At 51.8% G+C, this 26,780-nt stretch overlaps 1 protein-coding gene across 5 annotated transcripts in view; it reads left to right on the top strand.

The window, feature by feature from the left end:
* Positions 1-26,780, top strand: part of RBM19 (RNA binding motif protein 19) — a 131,646-nt gene that overhangs the window by 27,461 nt on the left and 77,405 nt on the right. For all 5 annotated transcript variants that reach the window (XM_014562298.2, XM_014562297.2, XM_014558491.2 and 2 more), the window contains exons 17-21: positions 122-291; positions 2,919-2,979; positions 6,441-6,520; positions 9,008-9,063; positions 10,283-10,399. In XM_014562298.2, coding sequence (XP_014417784.2) covers positions 122-291; positions 2,919-2,979; positions 6,441-6,520; positions 9,008-9,063; positions 10,283-10,399 — 484 coding nt within the window. The remainder of the gene's footprint in view (positions 1-121; positions 292-2,918; positions 2,980-6,440; positions 6,521-9,007; positions 9,064-10,282; positions 10,400-26,780) is intronic.

Genomic DNA, 26,780 nt, shown 5'->3' with positions numbered 1-26,780 from the left:
TCCTGACGCTGCCACTCAGGGGCAGACCCCCTTCATCTAGCGGACTCTGGGCTTTAGCTCCTGGGGCTTAGGCAGATAAGACATCATTTAATGGATCTGTTTTTGGGGGACCCTATGCCAGACTGCAAGACCCCAGAAGGTGAAAAGCCAAAAGAGGGGGAAGCAGACAACGTTTCAGCAAAGATGGAAGAAGAAGAGGAGGAGGAAGACGAGGAGGAGGAGAGCCTTCCCGGGTGCACCCTGTTCATCAAAAATCTCAACTTCAGCACAACTGAGGAGACGCTGAAGGCGGTGAGTGACTGCTTGAGCCGGGAGGGACCCGGTGGGGCTGGGAAACCCCGTCTCTGATGGGATCATTGCAGTTACCTGCTGGTAGGCCTGACTCAAAACACTGCATAGATGCACAGCCAACAGCCACCCGTTTGATGATGCTGCCGGGCAGGCAGTCCAGTAGACATCTCACCTGGAGCTTTGAGCTGCAGCCAGACCAGCCTGGGGGCCGGGAGGGGCGCCTGCGTGCGAGCAAGGGGACCTGTCAGGGTGCCTAGGGAGGCGGATGCAGTGTGAAAGCTGTAGTCAGTGTCAGCAGGTTGTATTGAGAAAACAGAGCCCCTCCCCAGTTGGTGTCTGTGAGGTTAACTACCCAAAAGTAAATGCCAGCACACCCTCCTGGCCTGGTGGGAACTTGGCAGACTGTCGCTGCGAGAGTCTGGAGGTGGGGCAGCTGGCCTGGAGTCCCCCAAGGTGGTGAGAGATTTGCAGTCGTAGGAAGAGGGTGGAGGGTAAAAGAATGGGGAACTCCAAGTAGGTATTTGGGAAATGCCAGGTTAGGGGTGCAGTGGATGGGCACTTGGGGCGCTTCTTGAAGGAAGTGGACTGGAGATCCAGAAATGGGGACTCCAGATCTGAAGGATTGGGGTCTGCGAGCCCCTCCACTGGCCTGAGAACTGCCCGTGGGGAGACTCTCCATTTCTGCACGCTGGTTTTGGCACAGAATAAATGCTCGATGCCTTTTTTGTTTTTTAATTTAATACGTTAGCAGGCTGATAGCATGAACTGGTTCTGGAAAGGGAGAGGGCCATAAGGACTGAACTGATTGGTTTCTGTAAAGTCTTTTGAGTTCTGAAATCCTATAGATGGATTCAAGAGGGGAGGCAGTGTCCACTGAGTCCCGGAGGCAGGCAGAGGGTGGATGGGTGGAAAGGAGGCCAGCCTGCATCTGGAGGGGAAATCCGGGGGTGTCGGGGACAGGCAGGAAGTCACAGCCTCCACTCTGCCACCCTCTGGCTGAGCCTCCCACTGGACCATCAGTTAGCAGAGCCACCTCGGCAGCAGAAGTGCCTGGCGAAAACAGCAGCATTTTAAGGGCAAAAGGCCACCCCATTGAGCAGTGGGAAGCCCACCCTTGGGCTTTTCCTTGGCCACGTCTTGGATCCATTTCAGTGTGGTTTGGATTTGCTTTTACAAACAGGCACACACTAGTAGTGGCCAAAGGCTGGAGAGCTTTGAAGTGGTCAAGCAGGCTTGCTGTCAGTTTTTTAATTCTGGCGTGCCAGCTCTCCTACATCTGGGGATGTCGTCAACAGGAATCCTTTTTTCCTGGAAGATGTGCCCAAACTTCAGTCTAAGAGCATCCTTGGAATTAAAGAATTCTGGAGCTGCAAAGTGCAGCCAGAATGATCTAGTCCATGTTATTCACATTACAGAAGTGGAGACTGAGGTTCAGAGAGGCCAGTTCACTGACCTGGGGTCACACAGCCCATTAGAGGTGCTGCGGGGAGCAGTGTCCAGCTCACAGGGCTCCCATCTCAGTGTCTCATCTGAGTGTAGAGCTGTGCTCAGAGGTCAGACTGCCTGGATTTGAATCCCGGCCTTGCTCCTCACTAACGGTGCTGACCCAGGGTGGGTCCTTTATCCTTTCTGTGCCTCGATTTCCCCATCTGTAAAATGGGGCTGTTAATAGAACCTTCTCGTGGAGTAGTTCAGAAGCTCTGATTAGAACACGTGAGATAATCCAAGTGAAGTGTTTGACATTTGGAATAAGACAGTCAGTGAATGTCGGCTGTGGGCAGTTTTGTGCACTGACCAGGCCCACCCCCCACCCCGGCCCCAGCCTTCGCTCCCTCCATGGACAGTGACTGGTGCCCGCCTCTTCCTGGGCCCCAGGTGTGTGGAAGACACAGCAGTGAACCAGGCAGAAGGACATGAGTTTACACTGGTCAGGTCTCAAGTTCTGGCAAGAGAGACAGAAAAAGTAAAGGGGAAAATGGAGTGGAATGTAATTTTTTTTAAGTTTGAAAAATTAGTTGGTATTAGGTGCAGAGGCAGTAAGAAGGGTCAGGACCCAGATCAGTGGACTCCAAGCCTCCAAATGTACTGCGTGACTCTCAGTGAATCTCTGGTCTCTTTGGTATCAGGTCCTTCCTGAGTACCTGGAGCCAGGTCCCAGCCCAGCTGCCCTTACGGGGAATCCTTAGAGACCATCCAAGCTACCTAAAGTAGGCCACGATCCAGTGCCTTGAAATATTTTGGGGACCGCAAGATGACACTGAGGCAAATTCGGGAAGCCTGGTGTCTGACTAGGGCCCCCACCTGCATGGTTTAGAACCTGGGCTCCGGAGCCTGGGTCCAGATGTCAGCTCCAGGGCTTCCCAGCTCTGTGACCCCAGGCGCCATCTCTAACCCCTTGTAGCCTCAGTTTTGTCATCTGAAAATCGGGGGAAGCAACACCTACTTCGTGGAGTCACTGCAGGGGCTGCCTGAGCTCGTGCAGGCAGAGGGCTGGGGACGGGGCCTGACCACGGAGGCACGGCCGGGGGTGGGCTCCGCTCTCACCCGCGCCCTCTCGGTGCCTGCGTGCGCCGGTTGCAGGATTAGCCCCGAGATGCTGATGATAACGTGTGGACATTCTCTTCCAGGTGTTTTCCAAAGTGGGCCTGGTCAAGAGCTGCTCTATTTCCAAGAAGAAGAACAAAGCAGGTATTCCACAGGGGACCTCGGGCAGGACCGACTCTGAAAGAAGCGTGCAGCCTGGGGGCGGGGGGGCCGCGCTTGCTTCTCGAAGCTTCTCTTTTATCCTGAAGCATTGTCAGCCCCACAGCCTCACACTTGGCTCGTCTAAAGTGGTCCTTCTTTCTGTGTCCCTGGAGGCTCCTGATTTCCAGCAGAAGCGACCATGCACATCAGGTCCTTCCGAATCCAGACCCTTTGCCGCCCTGGACATCCGAGGTGGCTTTGGAGCAGGCGATGTAGTGGGCTGGCGGGGTTGACGCTGTTGAGTAGCAGAAACTTCTGCATCCTCCCATCATCTCTGTGCTCTGGATATCTGGATCTTGGGTTCCCACTCCCCTTCTAAGAGAGAGAACACAGAACACCCCACCGAGTCAGCAGCTCTGCGCCTCCCTGGGTGCCTGGGCCACGCAGACACCGCTGTCGCCTCTCCATTCAGCCTCGGGCGTTGTCACAAGTCCCTTGGCCTCTGTCTGTTTATTCTCCAGCCCTGGCTTCCTGCGGGGGACGGGCAGGCCATCCCTCCCTGCTTGCTCGCAGCCGTGCAGTCCCCATCCCTTCCACGAGGCGGGATTTGGAAAGATGCCACATGGGTCAGCCCATGGCTGCATCCTAAGAGACAAATGAGCTGGTGGCTACAGCATAGAGAAACAAGGTGCCTGGTAGAGGGGGTCCCTGGTGCAGGACAGGAGCCCAGCATGAGGGTCTTCATGTCAGATCGGGACTTGTAGGGTTGGGGAGACGGAGCAGTCAGCCAGCGGGAGTGGGGTGTGTGGATGAAGGAGGCTGAGAGGGCTGTAGTAGCAGGTCGGGAGTGGATTGAAGAGGCAGAAGATGCGTCTAGGAAGATAGGCCTGTTACAGCGCAGAGTGCCTTCCTGCCAGCCGCAGGAGTCTGGGCTCTTTCCCAGAGGAGACTCGGAGGGTTTTAAGCAGACATGTAGCATAGAATTCAGGGAGTTCCTTGTGTTCATTTGCTGGGGCTGCCATAAGCACCACAAACTAGGCTTCCACAACAGAAATGTATTATCCCACGGTTCTGGAAGCCAGAAGTCCAAGATCAAGGTGTGGGCAGGGTTGGTTCATCCTCAGTGCTGTGAGGGAAGGATCTGTTCCAGCCTCTCTCCTCGGCTTGTAGATGACCATCCTCATGTGCACCTGGCGTTCTCCCTGTATGCACCCGTCCAGTGTTCAGATTCCACCTGCACCGCACCATCCCCCCTTTTCTTTTTTATAACGGACATCAGTCTTGCTGGCTTAGGGCTTAATCAAGTTAAAATGAGGTCATTGGGTATCTCTGTGAAAAGCCTGTCTCTAAATAAGGTCACGTTCTGAGATACCGGGGCTTGGGACTTCATACAGATGTGAGGGGGACACAGTTCAAACCATGAAGTCCCTGTTCCCCAGGAGCTGCAGATCTAGTTTGAGAAACAAGGAAAGGCAGCTGAGGACCAAGTGAATGACACGAAGGCTCGGTTGTGGGGGGTTCAGGAGAGAAGGTGACCCTTGACATCTGGGGAGTGAGCCAGGATGGCAGAGGTGCCGCGATCTCCACCCAGGGCTGCCCCTGGGGGTTGTTGGGTCGCCGTGCCTCCTCTGCGACGGGCTGCTCTGTGGGGCCTGCCTCTCCACCCTCGGAGCACTCTTCAGTGTGCTTTAGAACCGTTACCTGATCTGTTGGTGTCATGAACAGCTCTCGAAACCTACACTCTCTTTTTCAAGAATCTGTATTTGAGAGCCCTGCTCTCTGGGCTCATCCATCACAGTTACGGGGGAGAACCTAGACAGTGTCTGTTATCAGCGAGGGTCTCAGCAGGAACCAGAAGGCACACTTTGCTGGGGTTGTGGAAGAGACGTCTGTAGTGAGGGGGCCAAGTGCCACGGTGCGGGCTGGGCTGCGGGGACCCACAGGGGATGTTGAGGCAGGAGAGCCCCTCCCTGCTGAGCCCAGGGGCCATAGAGAAGGAGTGGTGTGACCAGAGCCGTAGAAGGAGGGCCGCCAGCAGAGCCGAGGGTGAGGGTTGGACACTGGTGCCACCAGAACCACACCAGAGTTGGGTGGGGTGTATGGAAGAAACCAGGGCCCCAGCTCTCTCTCCTCCCCCCGTCCATCTCAAATCCCAGCTTCCCATTGGCTGAACCCACCAGGAAGCCGGAAAGCCAGGGAGCCCAGGTCCTGCTGGGTCATAGAGATCATAGCCCTGGGCAGAAGGGCAGAATGGGTCAGCACAGTGTCAGTGACCGGGCAATGAACTTGACTTTCTGTAGTTGCCTTTTACACAATCAGTGTGCTTTTAAAATATCCTCTGTGCGCAAACACCGCTTACCCACCGTGCACAACCTTGACCCTCAGAACAGAGCTTTCAAGTATCTGCTGAAAAACAAACACTTAAAGTCACCACAGGGTGGCGCTGCCTGTCAGCCAGCAGTTCTGTCTGAGCCTCCCTTCTGTCCCCACAGAGACGGTTTGGGGGCAGTGTGCAGGATTTCTTCCTGCTTGGGGCCCTCGTGTTACAATCCACGTTTGGGAATGGAAATTCAAGCAAGCACTGTCTCAAACAGTACAGACGCAGAGACGAGGACCGCCGAGTGAACCCTGAGCCCCATTTGAGCCCATCAGCCTTGAGCCACTCCTTTAAGTTCAACTGCAAAAAAAGAGAATAAAATTAATAAATCAGTATGAAATGCTTGGGGCGGAGGCCTGCGTCACATGTTGTGTCAAAAGGGCAAGATGTAATTAGAGATTCTATTTTTGTGCCCTGTGAAAACTCTGCCCCCCAATTATACATGTATATATACATGCAGATACAGATCTCGGTCGGGAAGCAGAAATTCCCTGTACATTTTTGAGATACTCCTGGCTGTCTGAACTCTTGGCACTCACTACCTGGAAGAAAGGAGCCAGAGAGGGTCTAATAATGCAGTCGCTCTCCCTGTCCCACCTTGATCATCTGAATCCCAGGAATCAGATGTAACCAGATGGTCAGCAATACTCTGTAAAGAGTAAGCCTGTGGCACACTTGACTTTGATGGGTATGTTCATATAATGCATTATGTGTGGAAGCAGGGGACTGCTCGGGTAGAGGTCTAGGCCACTTATCATGGGGATGGTCATCCCTGTGAGTTCCTCCTCCCTCCCAAAGGCAGAATTCTATTATGAAGTTAATTATCATGTCAATCATCTGTTAATTAATAGTCAGCTGGGCCTCAGGTGGCGGCTCTGTCACCCCGTCGTTGGCTGATTCTTCAGGATGACCAGTAATAAATGGCAAGCGGGGAGCTAGGATCTTTTGAGGAGTGAGGAAGGGCATGAAGAAATGAGACTGCAGAGGGGACGCCCAGCCTGCAGCCCTTGAACTTGGTCTGGGGCTCCTCTTCCGTTTTCCTCCCCGCCCAGCACCCTGGCGCCATCTCCACCTCCCTCTCTTTCAGGAGCGCTGCTGTCCATGGGGTTTGGATTCGTGGAATACAGGAAGCCGGAGCAGGCCCAGAAAGCCCTCAGGCAGCTGCAGGTGAGTGGGGGTTCCCAGCCGAGGTCCACGGAGGCACTAGGCAGGCGGTGGTGTGGGCTCCTGTCCACCCTCTAAAGTTGAGCAGGAACGGAGGTAAGTCTGCGTTTTCCTAGGCCCGTCCCTTTCTCTAGTACTCCAGGGGACTGTGGCCCAAGGCAAATTGAGAACCTTCCTCTGCACCTCATCATCAGTACTGTGGGTTCATTCTGTTGGCAGCTCTTTGTTGAGGGCCTGGTTTGTTCCAGGCTTTGGGGAGACTGGCAAAGCGGACCTCCGAATAAATACACAAGACCAGATCATGAGAAGCGCTCGGATAGAGATAAAGCAGGCACTGTGATGGGGGAGGAATCCTTTAGATCGCCTGGTCAGGGGGCCTGTCTGAGGATGTGACGGTTGAGCTGGCTCCTGGTTGACAGGGAGGAGTCAGCTACACAAAGATCTGGGGGAGCTGCAAGTCTAGGAGCAGCACGTGCAAAGGGTCTGAGGCAGGAATGCACTTAACTCGGTTTGAGAAGCCGAAAGAGGACAGTGTGGAGGGTCCAGGTGTCGGGTGGGCGGTGTCTAAGGCCAGATCTCATAAGCAAGACCGTGGGATTCAGCATAGAGACAGCCTCGGGGGGCTTGGAGCACTTTGGGGAAAGACCTGATTTCTGCTACAGAACCGTCTCCTCAGCTGCTCCGTGGAGGGTGGCTCGTAGGAGGGCAGAGGGGAGACCACTGAGTCATGGAGCTGGGAGAAGGCAGTGGTGTGGGGTCAGGGTGGAGGCAGTGAAGGTGGGGAGAAGGGGGCAGAATGCTAATATGTTTGGATACAGACTCACATGCTGCTCAGACAGACAGGAGCAGTGCCCTCCTGTTAGGCCCGAAGTGCAGGGGCAGATCGGGGCCCTGGGTAGCAGGAGGGAGTGGAGGCGGCAGGGAGCAGAACGCCCTGGGGTTCACACCGCCGCAAAGTCAGCCCAGCCTCAGCTTCAGACTGTGTCCTCAGCACCTTCCCTGAGCCTGCGTCCCTGGGCCCTTCAGTGGCAGGGGACAGGAAACAGTGCCTTCTCACAGGCCTCTTTCTTTCAAGAGACCTACTTGCTCCCTGTGGTCACTTGCCTGTCCCTTGTTCTGCAGGCAGGGTGCTCTAGAACTGGCTTCTAAACCCAGAGCCCATGGAAGGGCATCAGGGGATCCAGGAACCCGTTTAAACCATGTTCAGAATGGCACGTGTCTGTGTGCGCCATCCAGAGAGGGACTCGGGCTGCCTGGCCCAAGGCCAGGCAGCGGAAAGAGTTAAATAGGGCCACGCTAACAAGCCAGGATGTATCAGGCTGCACGCCCTCCCAGCTCCTCCTCCCTGGGGAGCCTGCCTTGTCCATGGGGACCCTCCAGGCGACTGAGTCTGTCTGGGTAGAGCTTCCTGGTCAAAGGAGAGGCCTTGGGAGTTACAGGACCTGTAACTGGACACTTAGCCAGTGTGATGGTTTTTGTAGAGTTTTGACGACCCTCGCCTTGGCCTGAGGCAACTCTAGGAAGGGCTGAATTGGGTTTGGGTGGGATGGTGGGGAGGTGACAGCCTCTTGGGGCCTCTGCTCTCCACCAGGGCTCGCAAACTCAGATCCCCTCAGGGGCCGGGCAGGCTGTGTAAGCCAGGGACGGGGCCATCCTCCCCCAGAACAGAACCTGGGTACCATGCTCTGCCTGAGGGGGCAGCCACTTTCTTGGCCTCAGCCACGTACTGCCTCACAGGAAGGTGCGCCCCAGCGATGCCAGATCTCCTTTTATTTGTTTCGTTTGTTGTTTTTTGAAGAGACACTGGAAATCCAATTTTGTTATTAGACGCCAGGTACCCATTTAACTGGGTTTCAGCTCTGCCCCTGCAGTGGGCTTTCTCTTTCATGTAACTCAGGGTTCGGTCAGATTCCACCTTGCACACGTAGAGTTCTGTGCCTCACTGCGTGCTTCCTTGTGCATGTTGCCTCAAAGAATTGTTCCTACAGAGCGACGTGTGCCGCACCGTATTTTATGGAAGATTTAAGGGATTTTCAAGGGTAGTTTTGCTAATACGCCCGTTTTGCCTTAAGGGACCATGTTAGAGCTTAGCTTTGGATGCAGCGCCACTGTGGTTTAGAATTTTTTCTTCAAGAGCATACAATCTAAACCGAACTGTCTCTGCAAACCAGACCGAAGGGGCATACTTGGCCTGAAAATGATTATAAACAATGGAAAATTCTGTGCCCCTCGAATGGCTTAAAGGTCAAGGCCCACTCGTGGCTCGAGAGGACGTTGGAGGGCTGGGTCTCCGTAACCACCAGCTGCTGCCCGGGCTTGTCGTGAGCCCTTTCCGGGAAACGCTCTTCCCTGTCCTTGACTCCCGCGCACTTCTCCGCCTGGGAACACTCAGTCCCCCCACTGAAATTTCCTTTCCCCTCGCTCAGCTGAAGCCCGCTCCGAGTATTCCTAAGAGGATGGAGGGACAGGCCATGTCGTTTTGTCTCTTAGGGTCACGACGTGGACGGCCACAAGCTGGAAGTGAGGATCTCGGAACGAGCCACCAAGTGAGTCTTCACCGCCCTCTTCCCCTTGATCTGAGTGGGTCCTTTCTGCTCTGGCGCCCTGGAGGGTGTCTGGTGGCCCTTTGACGTCCTCCCCTACCCGACCCCCGCCTCACCGCTGGAGCCTTTTCCTATTTAAGGTGACGGCCCGCATGCCAGCTTTGACACCCATTTCCCTGATGAACAGGGACTGCACCAGTCCCTGGAGTAAACGTTTGACACACATTCGTTATAATAAAAGGAACACAGGCAGGACAAACAAGCAAAATCCGCTTATCTCGGCGGCGTAGAAAAAGCCAGGGAGAGTTGCTAGTTGCTGGAGCTTGGGACGAACCAGAAGAGGCGGTAAAACCCGGCTGTTTCGCTGTAGAGGCTTTGTTTCTTGGAGGTGGACAACAGTGCCCAGAGACGGCCTCCACTTAATTTAAAAGAGGTGCAGTAGGTGTTCGAGATGGAGACAGACTGTTGTGCCCAGTGACCAGTTTCTTAAAGTCATGCGGGGGTTTTTTGAGTTTTAGTCCAACTCCTAACGTCTTCACCCACTTGTACGTCGGATTGAACGAATGCACTGGGGGTGCTTTGAACAGTGCCCAGTGTCAGCTGTTACCAGATTGTCAACTCACAGCCATGCTCATGACCCTAGCGGGCTTTGATGGAGCAGACGGTTTCCCTGGAAGAGCAGGGGGACAGGTTCTGGAGGGCCTTGCAGCTCAGGTGGAGAGAGTTTCCTCCCCCATGCACCGCCCGTCTCCGTGGTTAGAAACTGCTCTAGGCCCCTGGGTGATGCGCTTTGGGTTAGTGATGAAATGTCTCTAGTGAGACCTTAGGACCAGCCAGAGTCTTCCTGGGCACCTGGAAAGAAAGAGGCAGAGGAGATGGGGTTTGGTAAAACCCTGGCCCCACCCTCATCTGAGTTCTCTAGTCCCTGAGTCTCTCAGATGAGGCAGCAGACACCCCAGGCTGAGATGTGGCGACTGGACGTCCACAGCTGTTCGGGGGAGGAGATAATGAAGCTGTGCAGTGCCTGGGGGAGGCTACCTTCCTCTCCTTTCATCTCAGCCTCGTCCCCACAGACTCCTTGAGCCCCTCACCTGGACAGAGGACATTGGTTCGGGGCAGTAGGGGGGTGGGTGGTGGGGAGAGGGGGGCGGTGGAGTCAGTGTAGGGCAGCAGCTGCTGACACCCCAAATAACCTGAGCCCTTTCCCTCCCCTCCCCTCCAGGCCAGCCCCGACATCCGCTCGGAAGAAACAGATCCCCAGAAAGCAGACAACCTCCAAGATCCTGGTGCGGAACATCCCCTTCCAGGCTGACAGCCGCGAGATCCGAGAGCTTTTCAGGTGAGAGGCGCTGGTTCAGTCCGCGGGACCCGTGTGTGGGCAGGAGCCTGCTGGGCCCTCTGGTCCTCCATGGTTCCGCTGAAGGCCAGTGCGGTGGTCTCCAAAGGTCATCTCTGGCTCCCTTTGATTGATCTCCCTTCATCCCAGACCCTGCTCTCCAGAGCACTGGGCAGAAAATGTCCAAACAGGGCGGTCAGTCTTCTCCATCCTCACTGGTGACCTCCGGGAGGGGCAGGAACCCAGGCGGCTGAAACCCAGCTCTGCCTGTGATCTGCCTGAAATCCTACCGCCCAAGTCATCTTTTGGTTTAAGCCCACAGTTCACCTGCTCTGCACATTCCAGTCACCCAGTGACTTAGAAACACACCTTTGCTCAAGCTCAGCCCCAGAGAGTTGGATTTCATTGGTCGGGGGTGAAGCCCAGACGTTGATTTCTGGATCAAAGGTCCCCAGGGGAGTCTAATATCCAGCCAGGGCTGGGGACCTCTGGTCTACATCGCTGTGTGTGGAAAGCCCCTTTTGAAATACGGGGGAATCACCTGCCGAAATAACGCAGTCTGTCAGCAGCCGCTGGCACGGGAGTCAAGAACTCAGAGATCTCTCAGGGGCCAGGCAGGAAACGGGGCCTGGGAGACCTGGCTGCGAGGGGCAGACGAGCTGGAGGGCCAGCGGCGATGCTTGGCAGGGATGCAGAACAGTCTCGGGCACTTTGAAAGGGAAACTGGCAATCTGAACTCTTAGTGGGAGTAAGCTGGCAACTATTTCACTTTCTAAAAACACTTTGTGTGGGACAGAGTCTGTCTGTGGGCAAGACACAGGCAAGGGCCATGAGTTTGCAACCCCCCTTGCTGGTACGTTACACTGTTTGGTTTTTCAGGTAAGTTAGGTATCACCTCGTCCCAAGCCTTGGATGAAACACCTTTAGGCAGAGGGCATAAGGGGGAAGTGTTTAAAACCGAGGCGCTCTCCAGGCATGTGCTCAGTTGCACAGAGAAAAGGCCATCTCGCCCTCGGAACCTAAGGGCAGGTCACATCGGCCCCAGCCAAGCAGATGGGGGAAGCTTGGCTGCAGTCTATGACACTTGGGAACCTACAGCTGCTTGGCCTGCACAGGGGCGAGCGTGTAGGACTCCACGTTCTAGACCTCATTCATTTAACCTGCGTTTGTCCAGTTCTAGCGTGAAGACTGGGAGAGTTAAGTCCTGGTTAGAATTACCAGCCAGCATCTCGCCAGGTTGTAGGTGCAAACTATAAGCCTTATATTTTGGACTCTAGAAAGTGCATCTTATTTTTGTGTGAAATCTACCTTCTTTGCTCTTACTCCATGGTTTAAAGAATGGGGAGCCTCTTGGGTGATTTGCTTTAAAAATCCCTGTCCTCCTGGCCTCTGTTCTAAATCATACGCTGGCGTACGGTTCATTAATAGACATGAGTAGCCCGGTGCTGATGCTAAGGCACTGACCCTCCCTGTTTCTTAAGCTATGGTCCCCAGGTCCCCTGCTTGGTAGCAACAGCCTGATAAGATGGGGTCACAACCTGGGGGGCTGCTTCCCATATCCTAGCGTCTGGGGAGATCAGTCGCAAGGAGCGAGGTCGCCATCACGAGATGGCGCATGTCCCTGTATCTTAGCCTCACGTGACTGCTCGTTTCCACGTGCTTCTGTGATGTAAAGAGTCCAGGTTAAGAAGTGCCAGGTCAGAATGGGATTGTTCCGAACAGCACGTGCCTGTCAGGGAACAGCATCCCGCCGAAACAACAATTTCGCTTGGTTCCGCAGCGTGTTGCGGGTGACACTTATCCAGGGAAACAAAAGACCGTGACCGAAGTGGAGAGTCTCCGTCTGATCTCGCGTTTTATGTTTATTTTGAGAAGACAGGGAATCAGTGTCCCGCAAACATCATTACGCACAGTCTCCTCTCCCTGCTGTTGGTCTGGTGGTGGTTTTCATCAACCCCTGGAAACCAGAGCCTTCTTGGAACCTCGCTTTGTTGTGTTCCGACCCGGGGTTTGAGGCAGTTCCTGGCGCGGGCAGCAGGGGCCACTGTGAGCCCACTCAGGGAAGCAGGGCTGGTCCTGGAAACCACAGTCCTGGTTTCAGACAAAGCCAGTGGCCAGCAAAGGTCAGAGCTGGGGGAAGATGCCAGGGTTTAGGGGAACCAGTTAGGTCCTTGGTGCCAGGCAGGTTTTGCGGGCCTGTCCTATCAGCTGTAATCAAGATCACAGCTCCCCTTACGGGACGCTCACTGTGTGTTGGGCTCCACTGTGTGCCTTCCTGTGCTGTGTCTCTGTAAAAGCACACAGCAGTGCCATGGAGGAGGGATTCTGTTGTCTTTTCTGTACCCCTGCAGGATCCTGGAGACCTGGGGGGATGAAGTTTCTGGTCCAAGACCACACAGCAGAACCAGAATTGGGGTGTCAGTGGTCTGGCCCAGTGCCCTGGCTTAGAACCACTCCTCTCTGTTGCCTGTTGGCCTTCTCTTGGGTCTAGAAGGAGCCAAGACTCCAGCCCCTTAAACCCAGCTCTGGCGTGTGCCAAGAGGCCCTGCAGATCTTTGTCTCTGCAGGATGGTCCTCTGGGACAAACTGAGGCTCACCCTTTAGAAAAATCAGAGTGGACTCAGCAGTGGATTGGGAGGTGGCAGTCCTTCCCTGCCACCCTCTTTCTGGGCCTCAGCTTCCACTTGTATAAAATAATAGTCGTACCACTAACGATCCGGGTGCTGAGAACTTTGACGATGATGCTGTAGTTTTAAATGCCAGTGTTTATCATTAAATAGATTTTTCAAGCCCAGCCTCCGTGCCAGGCTCTGTGGGCTGAAGTACTCTGCGTTCTCACAGCCCCCGGAGAGTTGTCATCATCTCCAATTCCCAGGGAAGGAACCAGCCCAAATTCCTACCCACTGGGTCATCAGACAGCCCCGGCTGGCACCCAGCTCCCCCACCGTGCGGCTGCCTCCAGGGCTGTTAAAAGGATTACGTGAGATCAGGGAGGAGCCCAGGAGACAGCGGGGTGGGCGGGGCTTCCTGGAGGTGAGAGGGCGCTCCCCTGAGGCCAGGGATCAGCGTCACTGTTAGGCCTGCCCCCCTCCCCCACTTGCTACCCTAAAGGGCCTCGGGTCACCTGAGAAGCAGGCACTGCCACTGATTTAGTGCCTCCCTGCTCACCACCTCCCCCAACTTAGACCAAAGGTTGCAAAGCAGCAGGTGGATGTGGCCCCGGGCGTGGGGTGCATTGGTATCCCATATTTACCAAGCACAGGGTTTCACTTCTGACCCTCAAAAAAATAAAATCAAAAGATCTGATTCCATCAGGCCTGGGTTCCTGTGTGGCCTTGAAGCAGCCACTCACTTTGGACAGGGCACTTGCCCTTGGACTGTCCACCCGGCCCACTTCTCTCTTCTTACCCAGCAGCCCGGTAGACACAGAGTTTATGATTCCTGCCTGAGACTCACAGCATATGTGGGGACTAGACAGCCCCTCCCTGGCCCTGTCCCCCTCCTCCGACTTCACTTGCAAGTGCCCCCAAGTAATGTATCAGCATTCAGTCATCCTGCCTCTCTAAAGGCTGGCCTCAATTTGCAGAAGGTCCACAGCACAGAGGCATCATCTTTAGGTGACGGTGATGGTGTAGCTGACATCTACAGTGCAGGGAGAGTAAGGGCGTGCAGCCTGGGTTCATACCCTAGTTCCATTGCTTCCTAGCTGTGTGACCTTGGGCAAGTCACTTACCCTCTCTGGGCCTCAGTTTCCTCATCTGGAAAACAAGCATAGACCTCCAAACAACATACACTCTCAGAAGGCAATTATAAGGGTTAGTTTCCTGAGCAGGGCCTGGCCCAGCGTGAGCAGAGCTCCGCTGGCTCACTCCCGACCCCGAGCCAGGGTAGCTTGGCCTGTCCTCTTGTCCAGCAGCCCCCAGTACCGTTCCAGCCAGCCAGCCTCACAGCTCTGCTTAGAGTGCTGTCCACGTGGTGGTTTCCCTCCTCACCACCCCTAGACTGTAAGCTTGGACACAGTGGTTCACCGCTGTGGCCCCTGGCACATAGCTGATTCTCAGTAAATGTTTGCCTGAGCACATAGATTTAACTGTGCCCAGCCTTCCTCCATGGAATCTGATGAAGACGGGGCAAGTGAGACAGTGAGGTTAAAGAGTTTGCTCAAGGTCACACAGCTCTGTCGCAGCACCGCAGGTCTCTGTGACTCTGGAAACCCCCCGCCCTGAACTGCCCCCCAAGGTCAGGGGTGTCAGGTGGGAGCTGCTGGCAGATTGGCTACTGCCTCGGGCAGGCCAGGGCCTTAGGCAGCGGGCTACAGATGGAGAGCTTTTCATCTGAGCCTGTTTTTTCCCTTCCTCAGAGGTGTGAACCACCTGCCAGGGGCGTGAATGGGTGAGCTCACGACAGGTGTCTGGAGGCCCTAATTACGCGGCTGGCATCTCCTGTCCCCAGCACACCTGTTGTATCCGCTTTGTGGGCAGCGTCCATCCATCCCAGCCTCCTTTCCTCCTCATTTCCTCTCGGTGACCGTGACCATGACCGTGGAGGGAGGGCTGAGGACAGCTTGCCTGCCGAGTTCCTCTCACGCACTCCCCCCTCGTCCCCCTTGCTCGGGCCTGGGACCACTGCCCCTTTAACTCCTGGCTGTCAGCACTGCTTTTCCAAAAACTGAGCCCTATAATCTGCTCTCCACAGAGGCCCGGGATGCAAGGAGCCATGTCCCTTCTCACCAGGGAGAAACTCTACCAAAAACCAGGCTTGGGCAGCTCAAGGGAGCCAGCCTGGACCATTCCGGGGGTGGGAGGGGGTGAGGGGGAGAGAAATGTCAGCCAAGTTCTGGAAAGTGGGGTGAGGTGAGAAGGGTGTGGCTGTCCTCAGGGGCCCCTCCCCACCACAGGGCGTGTCCTGCCAAGTGCACCCCGACTCCCTCCCCACCCCTGCGGGGCAACCATAGAAACAGGACACCACACCCATCAGTCAAACCCGGCAGTTGTCTGTGACTACAGCCGCAGAGTTGGGTAGTTGTGACAGAGACCACAGGATCCACAAGCTTATAAAATACTGACCATCTGGCCCTTTATGGGGAAAATTTGCCGACCCCTGGACTAAAGTAAACCCAAATCCTGCTGGGGAGATGGACACACCCCAAGGGGTTTGAGTTCTGTCTTCTAGTTTTAATTACACACATAAGGGTTTTTTTTCCATTCCCCCTTTTATAAAACATATGAGCATTACAAGTAAAGCTATAGCCCTGTTTATCCCATTGAAGGCAAGACGGGAGGTCTCAGCTCAGAGAACTGCTGTGTTCATTTCTGCAGCCCACATCCCCACTCTGACCCCGTTTTCTCACCGGGGTGTCCCTGCTCCTCTGGCTTTGCTGAGGTTTTCTATTTGTTTGTCTTGTTGTAGGACTGTTTTTAAGAGCAGTTTTAGGTTTACAGCAAAATTGAGAGGAAGATACAGAGACTTCTCACACACACCCCTCCCCCGTCCGGACACAGCCTCCCCCACCGTCAGCTTCCCCACCGGAGTGGGACGTGTGTTGGAATCAATGAACCTATGTTGATGCCTGATTATCACCCAGAGTCCAGAGTTTACATTAACTGAACTCTTGGTGTTGGACTTTCTGTGGGTTTGGACAAACATACAGTGATGTGTGTTCATCACCGTAGTGGTTTCATTGTCCTGAGAACCTGTTCATCCTCCCCTCCCGCTGGCTGAGGTTTTAAAGGATGGAATGAGTGTATTCATTCATTCATTCATTATACACTGAGCTCTGAGCATCAGTCATTGGATTTGGTGGTGTCTGGTGATCATATAATGGTACCATCTTGTGATTCTAACATGCACTTCCCTGATGGCTAAGGAAATCAGATGGTTTTTTCATATGTGTATGAGGATTTGGGTTAACTCTTGTGGAAAGCCTATTTCAGTCTTCTGCTGCAATTTTTTTTTAAGCTGGGTTGTCTGAATTTTTTTCTAATTCTCTTAATTATTTATTGTGTAATTTTATATATTCTGGATTCAAGTGCTTTGGTGGATGTATGATTTCATCCCCCCTCCCATTCTGTGGGTGGCTTAATGGTGCCCTCTTAGTGGTGTCCTTGGATGAACTGAAGCTCTTAGTTTTAATGTTGCCAATTTGTGATTTTTTTTTTCCTTCTTGGTTAGAACTTTCTGTGTCCTATTTAAGAAATTGTTGCCTCCTCCAAGTTCATGAAGACAGTCTCCTAGGTCTTCCTCTCAAATCTTTGACCTTTCACATTTAGGTATGCAATCCATCTGGAATTGATTTTTGTGTATGGCGTGAGGTAGAGATCAAGGAACATTTTTTCCCCCACATGGATATACTGTTGGCCTGACATCATTTATTGCGAAGACCATTCTTTCCCCTCTGCTGTGCAGTATTGATTTTGTCATAAATCAGGTGACTTGTATGCAAGGGTCTGTTCTTGGACTCTCTAATCTGTTCCACGGGGCTATTTGTCTACCCTTGTGCCAATACTCACTGTCTTAATTACTGTGGCTTTGTAATGTGGTGTCTTTGTTCTTTGAGACCGCCTTGGCCGTTCCCGGCCCTGTACTTTTCAGGCCTTTGGGTTTCATTCCACAGCAGCGGGAGGTTCTGAGCAGAGCGAGTGGTGGGATCTGACTTATTTGTGAAAGATCTCATGAGGAGACCCAGGAGGAGGTGTTTGCAGTCACCAGGACCGTAGGTGATGGTGGCTGAGACCAAGTGTCAGCCGTGGAAGTGGGGCACCCGGTCGGTTTGCAGGTGCACTTTCAGAGTTGTGCTGATGGCTATAATGAGGACTGTGATGCTGACAGGAATCAAGGATGACCTATATTTAGGTCCTAAGAAACAAGCGGGGTGATGTGGGGGCAGGGCAGTCTGAGGGAGGCATCAGCCGGCTCCCTGCACGCGCTCACCCTTCCCTCACCCACAACGCATCACCCTTAACAGGGGCCACAGGGGCAGTGCCAGAGTAGTGCTTCTCAGTCAGTCCATCCCCTGGTGTGTGTGTGTTTGGGGTTCCAGTGAGCGTTCCTCTCGGGAGCATCGCTGGTTCAGCTGTAGCATCCACGTTGCCATATCAGGATTCCTCAGGGACACGTTCTCCGTCGTGGGAGGGGGCGCTGCTGACCATACTCCTAGGTTTGCACAGCCCTTACCACCAGGTCCTGCCGGGGCCGCAGTGCCTTTGTGCTGGTGACTTCACTTGTTCCTTCCCCATGAGCCCGGGGAACTGCCGCTTACGAGGCAGGTGGCTGCCCAGCCGTCACACCCCGAGCCAGTGGCAGAGTCAGATACAGGCTCCCAGTCAGTCTCTTTCTCTGCTCCCTTTCCCGTTACAGATTCAAGGGATGGAGACATGCCTTTCTAATCCTCTCGTGTACCCATGTAGCACATGTCTATTAAGCCCTTATAACACAGCCGCCTTCCGCAGTCATCACCTGAGACTTTACGAGTCTGCAATGCTTATCACGGCCAATCCACAAACACTTCACACATGCTTACTGTGAGCTGAGAACTGTGCGGGTTTCAAAGAGCCCGCTTCTGCCCCCAGGATCGCTCCATCCTAAGGAAGTGAGGGGCCCACCTGGGGACACAATTACAGTTATAAGGTGGTAAGAAAAAAATACCAAGGAATCAATTCTTCCACTAAGGGACGGTCCCAAAGACAGAATGCAGGGGTTCTTGCCCAGCCTCTTCTGATTTGGGGAAAAGATCTGCAGTTCTGAATGGGAAAGAGATCAGGCTTCACATTCTCTAGCTGGAGAGTGCAGTTCACGGGAATTGTTTCCGCCGCCCCCTGGCATGGCCACCTCTCGGATCTGGCTCTCAGTGCCGGGCCCCTTGGTTTAGAAGGGAGGGGTGTGAACTAACCAGACTCCGTCAGATTGGAGGAGACCGCGGGGCTGCGACTCTCAGCAGATGTCACTGGGAATCGGATTTCTGCTCAGAGGACAAACAAGCAGATACACACACCTGTCAGAATGGCTAAAAGAAAAAATAAGAGGAACACAAAAAGCTGACGAGGACCCGGAGAAACTGGATCCCTGACGCGTTGCTGGTGGGAATGTAAAATGGTCCGGCTACTCTGGAAAAGGATGTGGGCGGTTTCGGACAAAACTCAGCAGGCACTTGGCACGTGACCCAGCAGTTGCAAACCTGGGCATCTGTAGCAGAGAAGCGGAGATGTGTGTTCCTACAAAAACCTACCCACATCCTCCCGCTGGTGAGTGGATAAACCAAATGTGGTCTATTCATACCCTGAAATGTTATTCTGCCGTAAATAGAAAGGATGGACTGAAGGCAGCTACGCTACAGATGAGCCCCGAAAACGTTGTGTTAAGTGGAAGAAGCCAGACACAAAAGACCACATATCCTATGATTTCATTTGTGTGAAGTATCTAGAATAGTCGAATGTAGACAGAAAGTAAATTGCTGGTTGTTTAGGGTTGGGGATGATTGCTAAAGGATGTGAAAGCTGATGAAATTTTCTGAAATGGCTGTGGTGGTGGTCGCCCAACTCTGGGAATACCCTAAAAACTATTGAACTGTACACTTTGAATGGGCGGCTTGTATGGTGCATGAGTGGCATCTCGATAAAGCTGTTGGGAGGAAGAGAGGAAGGAGGTAGCCCACAGGCGAGCAGGCTGCTTTGTTCATAGGGTCCTTGCGTGGGCACATAGACATGCAGGCTGTGGTACGTCCACACTACCACGACTCAGCGATAAGAAGGAACAAAGCATCGATGGACGCAACAGCCTGGATGAATCTCTAGAGGATTATCTAAGTGGGAAAAGCTACTCCCCAGAGGTTACAGTCTGCGTTTCCGCTTATAGAACACTCTTCACATGACAAAATTAGATGGAGAGGAGATTAGTGGTTGCCCCGGAGTAGGAAGGCGAGAAGGGAGGGAGGTGTGGCTGTGAAGAGTATCCTGTGATGAAACCATTCTGTCTTGACTGTGGTGGTCACACGGGTCGACATGTGATAAAACTGCATGGGGCTAAATACACACACATACACACAAATACGTATAAAACTGGTGGCATCTGAATAGGGTCAGGGATTGTGTGACTGTCCGTTTTTCTGGTTGTGATCTGTACTGTCCTTTTGCAAGATGTTCCCGCTGGGGGAAACCAGGTGAAGGGTATATAGGATCTCACTGATTATTTCTTACAACTGCATGGGCGACTGTGATTATCTTAAAAAGTATTTTAAAAATGAATATCCCAGTCCATAATGGATTGGAGAAGGCCACACCCTGCAGTAGTGAGTTGCCCACTCCAAGAAGTAAGCAAGCAAAGGCTAAGGCGGCTGTTTGTTAAAGATTCTATAAAAGGATTTCTGATGGAATGTGAGGCCAGGCTCACTCCCTTCAAGACACTCCGCCCTCTGAAGTATGTCAGCAGTAGAGTCCAGGGGGCCAAAGAAAGGAGAATCCTCTGGGCTTTGGGGTCAGCCGAAGGGGGTCTGATTCAATGATCAGAAGGATGTTAACACTCAGCAGACTCACAGTTAATACCCAGGCTGGAGGGCAAATGGGGGAAGAGAAATTATCCCAACTTGTATAAGGAGCATGCTCTCTTTATTACTTAAACCTGGGCTAATTGAACCCCAGGAAGTGGAAAGACTGCCCCAGTAAGTATATTTCCTCTCCTAAGATCTATTTCTTATTGTATAGGTTTATGCACGAACCCGGTGCTATAGAAAATTTATTAAGCCTCAGTTTTTCACGGTGTGAGAAAAGGCCAGTTACATGTTTCAGCACCCTTTCCAGAGAGCTCGGGTGCCCGTGGGTCACTTCTTAGGCTCCTGTCCTAAGGATCTTCGGACCTCCAGATCCTCAGTCCCGCAGGCCGGGCACAAAGCCCCATCTCTCAGGGTAGGTCTTCCCACGCTTAAGATCTTGGGACCACAGCCCTGAGGGAGCTAGCAGGGATGTGTGCTAGCTGATACTTTATTTAAAAGGCCTGCTTTGCGGAAAATCCATTCCAAGCCTTTTGCTTCTCTTTTTTAATGATCCTGCTCCCTGCCTACCAATATGTCCACCCGGGGATGGTCAGAGGCTGTAAAATTTACTGCCGCCCAAACTGGGACAAAGCAGCACTTGCCCAGATGAGATACTCCGGTTACCCGAGTCCTTTCAGTGCTGTCCTTGTCCCCCAGTCATCAGAAACTGGCTGTCAGCTTGGAAGGGAGCCAGTGTGATTTTTCCAAGTGGGAAGAACACCGGCCAGGGAGTCAGGAGACCTGAATTCTGGCCCAGCTCTGCCTCGCACTGGCTACGTGACCTTGGGCAGTCGCGTGACATCTCAGAGCCTCTGTTGAGTGAATCAGTGGTGGGGTTGAGCAAGGCCAACCAGAGCAGTTAGCTTCCTCCTCGCAAGCCAGCACAAACCCATTGGTCATGGCTGCTGTGGTTCTGTGTCGGAGGGACGTGAGGCTGTCTGGGCTCCGCGGGAAATGGCGTTGTAATTGATTAGCAATGTCTGCCACGGACGCGGGAGCTGCGGCTGTGATAGGCGAGCACCTGCAGGTTTTCACCGAAGAATATGGTACTTACCACATACCACCAGCTCTTATGTTTCCATCTGCCAGACCGACTGGTAGAGCAGCCCCAAACCACGGCCCACACGGAAGCCTACTTAGCTTTCCTCTTTAAAAAAGTAAAAGTAAACAGAGTCGAGAGGATCTTGTCTCTTTTCCTGTTTTCTTCCTTCCTTTGCGATTTCATAGACTTAGTCTTCCATCGCAGCCGATTCGTCCTCTCGCTCCACATCTAGACTGATTCCAGAGTCGGTGGCGAAGCCCAGACAGTGGCATGGGGCACCCTGGGGGGGTGTGCGGTTCCTGGGGCGGGGGTTGGAGAGGTAGGGTGCATTGTGCACGAGTCCTGCCCTGCAGTCGGAGCCGTTCCCACAGCCTCCCCCAACCTCGCTGTCACACCTCCTCTCTCCCCATTCAGTGCCTTTTCAGTTACAAGGTCTCCGCGCTTTGTCTGGGCTTGTTGGGAGGGCGGCATTCGGCTCATTGTTGCTGCAGATAATTGTGCTCCGTGTCTCCAGCACCCTGGTGCTGAAAGGCAGCGGGGAGGGAGCCCCAGGAAATCTCGGGAGGCTTCTGAGTAAGAACAGCTTCTGTCTCCTCTCCTGTCTCGGAGCTTTCCATGGAGAAGGGAGGTCTCAACACGCTGCTTTTTAGTTAAGAAATCTCATCAGTTTAGCAGATACTTACCAAGCATCTCTAATGGGGCAGGGGCTGTGCCAGGTGCTACGTTACAGAAACAAGCACGAAGCTGCAGAAGGGAAGGGAAGGGACTGTCCTGGTTTGGGGAGCAGTGGATACAAGGTTCACACCATTAAAATCCTCACAGTAGAAGTCCGGTCTTACACGTCGTCGGTCTAGTGACAACCTCTCCAGGACTTAGTGTCCGTCTCTGTAGGACAGCAGGATTGACAGCTGTATCCAGTTACTCATAAGGACGAAGTCAGTGATACTGGTAAAGCACTTGGCCTTTCTCTAGTCCAGAGGATGTAGTATCTGGTGCCCACAGCCCCGAGAATACACTAGGACGGCACTGAGAGCCAGGTAACGGCTCTCACTCCCGCCCCGCTGCTAACCAGCCACAGTCTCTTAAGAAACTTACCTTATCTTTCTGGTCCTCCCCAAGGACACTCTGAAGTGAGGGAGTTTAATGACCTGAAGGTCTGTGAAAAGGTTTTATATTCTAGAGGAGCATTTCATAAAATCCTGGGCCATGACCATGTTTCTCAAACTTGAGAAACGTATCAAGAACCCTCCTTTGAAAGGAAAAGAGAAATCTCACAGCCCTACCCCGAACGGCAATGATGTAAATATCTTTATTATTACGTTACTTAACGATGTACAAATGTAAAACCCCCGAATAAACCAGCAACTCGTGCATACGGTTCTCCTAGGACCATAAAGGCAAAACACATTTTAAAATTAAATACAAACAAAATTTAAAATCAATAAAATTCAAATTAACAGCATTATTTTAGTGTGATGGATGATGCTGCTTTGTGGAAACGAAATGCAGAATGTGGGTTTTAATATTAGAGCGACGTCGCCCCAGGTCCAGATCTATAATCGGTTTCGGTACTTCTGCGTCAGTCATACTAATGCAAAAGATGCTTGTTTGCATAAGTAAGTACGCGCAGGGTGAGAATACCAATTTGAAGCCTTTATTTGCCAGTTCAGCATCATCAGACCTCTTGCTTGTTTAAATCTCAGCCAGTCGTCAGATGCCCCTTTTGAGGCAGTGTCGCTGAGCAGCTCTCTGTAAAGCCATCTTGATCACTTAAGAATAAAAGTTAGCCTTTGTAGTGTTATTGAAAACATCAATGAATGGATAAGCAATTTCTTTCAGAATTGAGGACAGAAAAGTGTTTCATTGTTCATTCTGGCTAATTGATCCCTTGTTGCGAGTTGTTGGTACATGTAAAGATAATTTTCACACACCCTAGCATCCACTCTTACCCTAAATACTGTCTACTCCAGTCCGGGTCTTTTGAGGGCAACATGCCTGTACCACAGGTTTCTTCACAATACACATATATATGTGCACATATTAAAAATTCGATTATAGTATACATATATACGCACATAGTAAAAATTTGATTATCTAACTGCAATCAGAAAATTTTAATTACCCAACAAAAATAGCTAACCCTCCCTCATACACATGCACACATACATGTACCCTTATCTGAGAGGCAGCAGACCTTACTTTGAAAAACTTTGTTCTGTTAAGTAGGCTCTTACCATGAAACAAATTTCAGATCCAAGACATTTGTGGGGTCCACTTAGACCTGTAGATCTTTTTCCCTACCAGGCCCACTTAATGGTTGAAATGCCACTGGTTTTTATGCAATTGATGCTCCAGGAGTCAGTCGTTTTGCCACTTGGTCAACCAAAGTTAAATGAAGCTTTTGGAGGTCTTCAGCATGCCCTGCCAGTCTGAATTTACTGGGGAAAGGATGTAGGCCAAAGCTCCACTAAGGTGATCTTCATAGTCAAAGCAAGAGTCTTCTCAGTTAAGGGGCTGTTATAGCTGGCGGCTCTGTGCTAAATCCAACACCAGCCATTAGCTTCATGATTCCAGAGCACCAGCACTATGGTCTGTGGGAGTGACACCCTCCAGAATTGTGCAGTGTCCAACCTGTACAACTGAGTGTCGCAGCCCCGGGAGTTCATCAGATGGGTGTTTCAATGTTGATCCCTCCCTTACCAGTCATGAGGCTTGGATGAATTTATTTAAATAACCCTGCATCTCAGTATCTGCGTCTGTAAAATGAGGACTAAGGTACATACTTGTCAGGGTTATTGGGAGGATTCAATGAGGGGATGAAAGTAAAACAGCCCAGGGCCATGGTTCCCAGACTGTGCACCAGGGCACCTCAGGGGTGGGGGTGCCCCAGTGAACCCACAGGCGCACTGCGCGATAGTTGAGATTTTCAAGAAAAACAACATCTCTCAGCCATGGTGCCAACTGCTACTATTAAGTTGCTTAGACCTATTAGTGGTTTAGACTCTTAAGCTGTTACAACCAAACTCTTAGGGGTCTCTTTGGGCTTAGGAAGGCCTTGAAAAAAATCACAGAGGCCTCAAGGGCACCATGCAGGAACCAGGAAGGTTTGGGGACCCGTGGTCTAGCGTGTGACACAAGTCACAGCTCGATAAATAGTAGAGGTTGTCTTATTATATAATATCACCAGAAAGGCTACGCTGGCCTCAAGATTCCATTTTGTTTCAGCTCTTCAGACGTCTCTCTCGTGGGGCTGGTGTCCAAGATTATTAGGCTGTTCCTTCTGCCTCCCCTCTCTTTACCTCGGTTCGCCTGTAAAGTGCATTTCAGAACATCCGTTTCCCAGCTCAGATTTTGGAAGAACCCCACGCTGCCTGCAGTCCTCTCAGAGGGGTGTCGGGAAGCATCCAAAACATAGAAGTCTTAGAAGAAAATTAATTCACTTGAGTGTCCATGCCTCACAGAGTTCCTGGCCAGGGCGGGGTGGGGGGAAGCAGGATGGATTAAAGCCTGTAGTTCTCAAGCTAGAGAGAGCATACTCTGCATTCTAGGACCTAAAACCACAAGATTAACGGGGATCACCTTCCTACAGCATGTTTAGTCGGTAACATAGACACCCCCCCCCAAATTTATTTTTTAATGTTTTTGCACAAATGACAGCCCTGTTGTGGAACAGAGTGCAAAGTTTATGCAAAACGTTAAAATGAGCACAAGACAACTTCGAGTTCAGACAACTTTCAGTTCCACTCACTGAATCTTTAGAAGTGGCTGTTGATTCTCATCTGCCATCTGGGATAAGGTGCATTGATTGCCGAGAAGTTCTGAGAAGTCTGAAGTCATCAGCAGAGAGAAGGGAATAGAAAGAGCTGAGATGAAAGAAGGAAGATAGCGTGAGGTCAGGAGAAGGTGGCAGGCCCAGTGCCAAGCTTCTGTTAGCATGCCAGCCCGCGCCAAGAGTTTGTAATATGTGCCGAGAGCAGTGCAGTCCTATAGAACTTTCTGCAACAATGCAAATGCATCCAGTGGGGTAGCCAGCCAGTAACCCCATGTGGCCATTGAGCAGTGGAAATAAAGGTTTGTGCAATGGAGGAACTGAATTTCAATGTTATTTAATTGAACCTTAAATAGCAAAATAAATGTTTCTCCTTTTGAATTTACACAGTCACCCATGGCAGTGTCTACCAGATTAGACCGCACAGTATGGAAATGTTTATACCTTTTGATCTAGTAATTCTGTTTCTAGAGTTTCATCCTAAAGACATGGTTGGACATATTGACAAATTTGATTCGCAGGGATCTTCCGTGAAGGGTTGTCTATGGCAGCAAAAAATTGGGAACACTATTAATATTGAACAGTGAGAGAAGGCGGGCTGAATAAATTATGGATGAAATGCCGGAGAGACATCAGCAGTGTTTATAAAGAACGTCGCTGTGTGGGGAAAGGCTTTGGATCCAACAATTAAGTGAAGGAAGCAAAATAGTTTAGACTGTGGTCTCCGAGTAAACACGCACAGAAAAAAGACTGGAAGGATCTGTACCAAAATGACAGTCGCTGTTGGCAAGTTGCCTCGGCACTTCTTAATTCCCGTCTCTGTATTCCTGTGCATTTGGTAGATCGCCTGCGTGAGCTGGGAGATTGCTTTCGATTCAGAAGGAAAAATATTTCAAAATAAGACAGTTGTCCATTGCTCTGGCGGGGGCAGTGGAGAGTGTTTCAGGACATATTCTGGTGTAAACTCAAGACCTAGTTCACTTGTAACAAACCTCCTGAGTGGCTCTCCTCTTTCTCTTCCCCAACTCTGTTCTGTGTTGCCCTTGAACTCCAAAACCAACCCCTTTTTTAAAAAAATCTAATCTCATTAAATGGAGCCAGGATAATATACTATTTTAATGGTTTTTTTTTTTTTTTTTTTTTGCTCAGCACTTTATAGAATTTCAAATACAAAGCTCTCTGGAATCTTTCTCTGTTATTAGCAAGGCAGAGTTTCAGTCCTTTCAAAATTCTTCTGATTAGAAGGGTAACCTCATTCCAGAGACTCTAGGAAATTGAGAACACTGCCCATCTCCCCACCACGAGACACAGCATCCCCTTCCCTGGGCGCCTTCCCGCATCCTCTTTTCATATGCCTGTGGCGGCAGGGCAGGTATGAATATCACCGTTTCACACATGAGGAGACAGCAGGTCAGAGGGGTTAAGTGCCTCGCCTGAGGTCTTGTGGCTGGTTAAGTGGCCGAACCGAGGCCCGAGCCTGAGTTCTAGTCTGTGTTCTTTCCCCGGCTCTGGAGGTGAGGTTTGCCGTCAGCCCCAAATAGGCTTCTCACCTATTCATGGGATGCCGAGAGCCTCTTGTCCTTCCGAGTGCGGCACTTAAAAGCCTCCGATAATGGCTCGGCTCACAGAGTAAGTTACACCGGGCTGATCCTTTCTTTATGGGAGTTTACTGTTCAAAGTAGGCACGGGTCACACAGACGGGGTTATTCAAGATGCGCATTGTTGCACACAAAACGGAGTAAGCTAAATGTTTACCCGACACATGGACGGAGGAATAAAGGCTTTCTGCAGGAAAATGAGTGGGAAGAAAGAGAGAGTCATGTGGAAGAGGTTTTAATCCAGGCAGCATGATTGCACTTCCCTGGGACAATAATACTCTGCCTACCTTGAATTTAAATAAAGTCCCTTTAATGCCTTGTACGGGAAAGCGCTTTTTTTCACCCCAGCCCGAGCTGCCACCTTGGCTTCTCTTAACACTGCTGAGCTCAACCCAGAATGATTTAAAACAAAAAGAAAGGAAGGAAGGAAGGAAGGAAGGAAGGAAGGAAGG

This window comes from Camelus ferus, chromosome 32 (assembly GCF_009834535.1).
Source record: "Camelus ferus isolate YT-003-E chromosome 32, BCGSAC_Cfer_1.0, whole genome shotgun sequence".
Taxonomy (NCBI): Eukaryota; Metazoa; Chordata; class Mammalia; order Artiodactyla; family Camelidae; genus Camelus; species Camelus ferus.
This window is presented reverse-complemented; position numbering and strand designations above follow the sequence as displayed.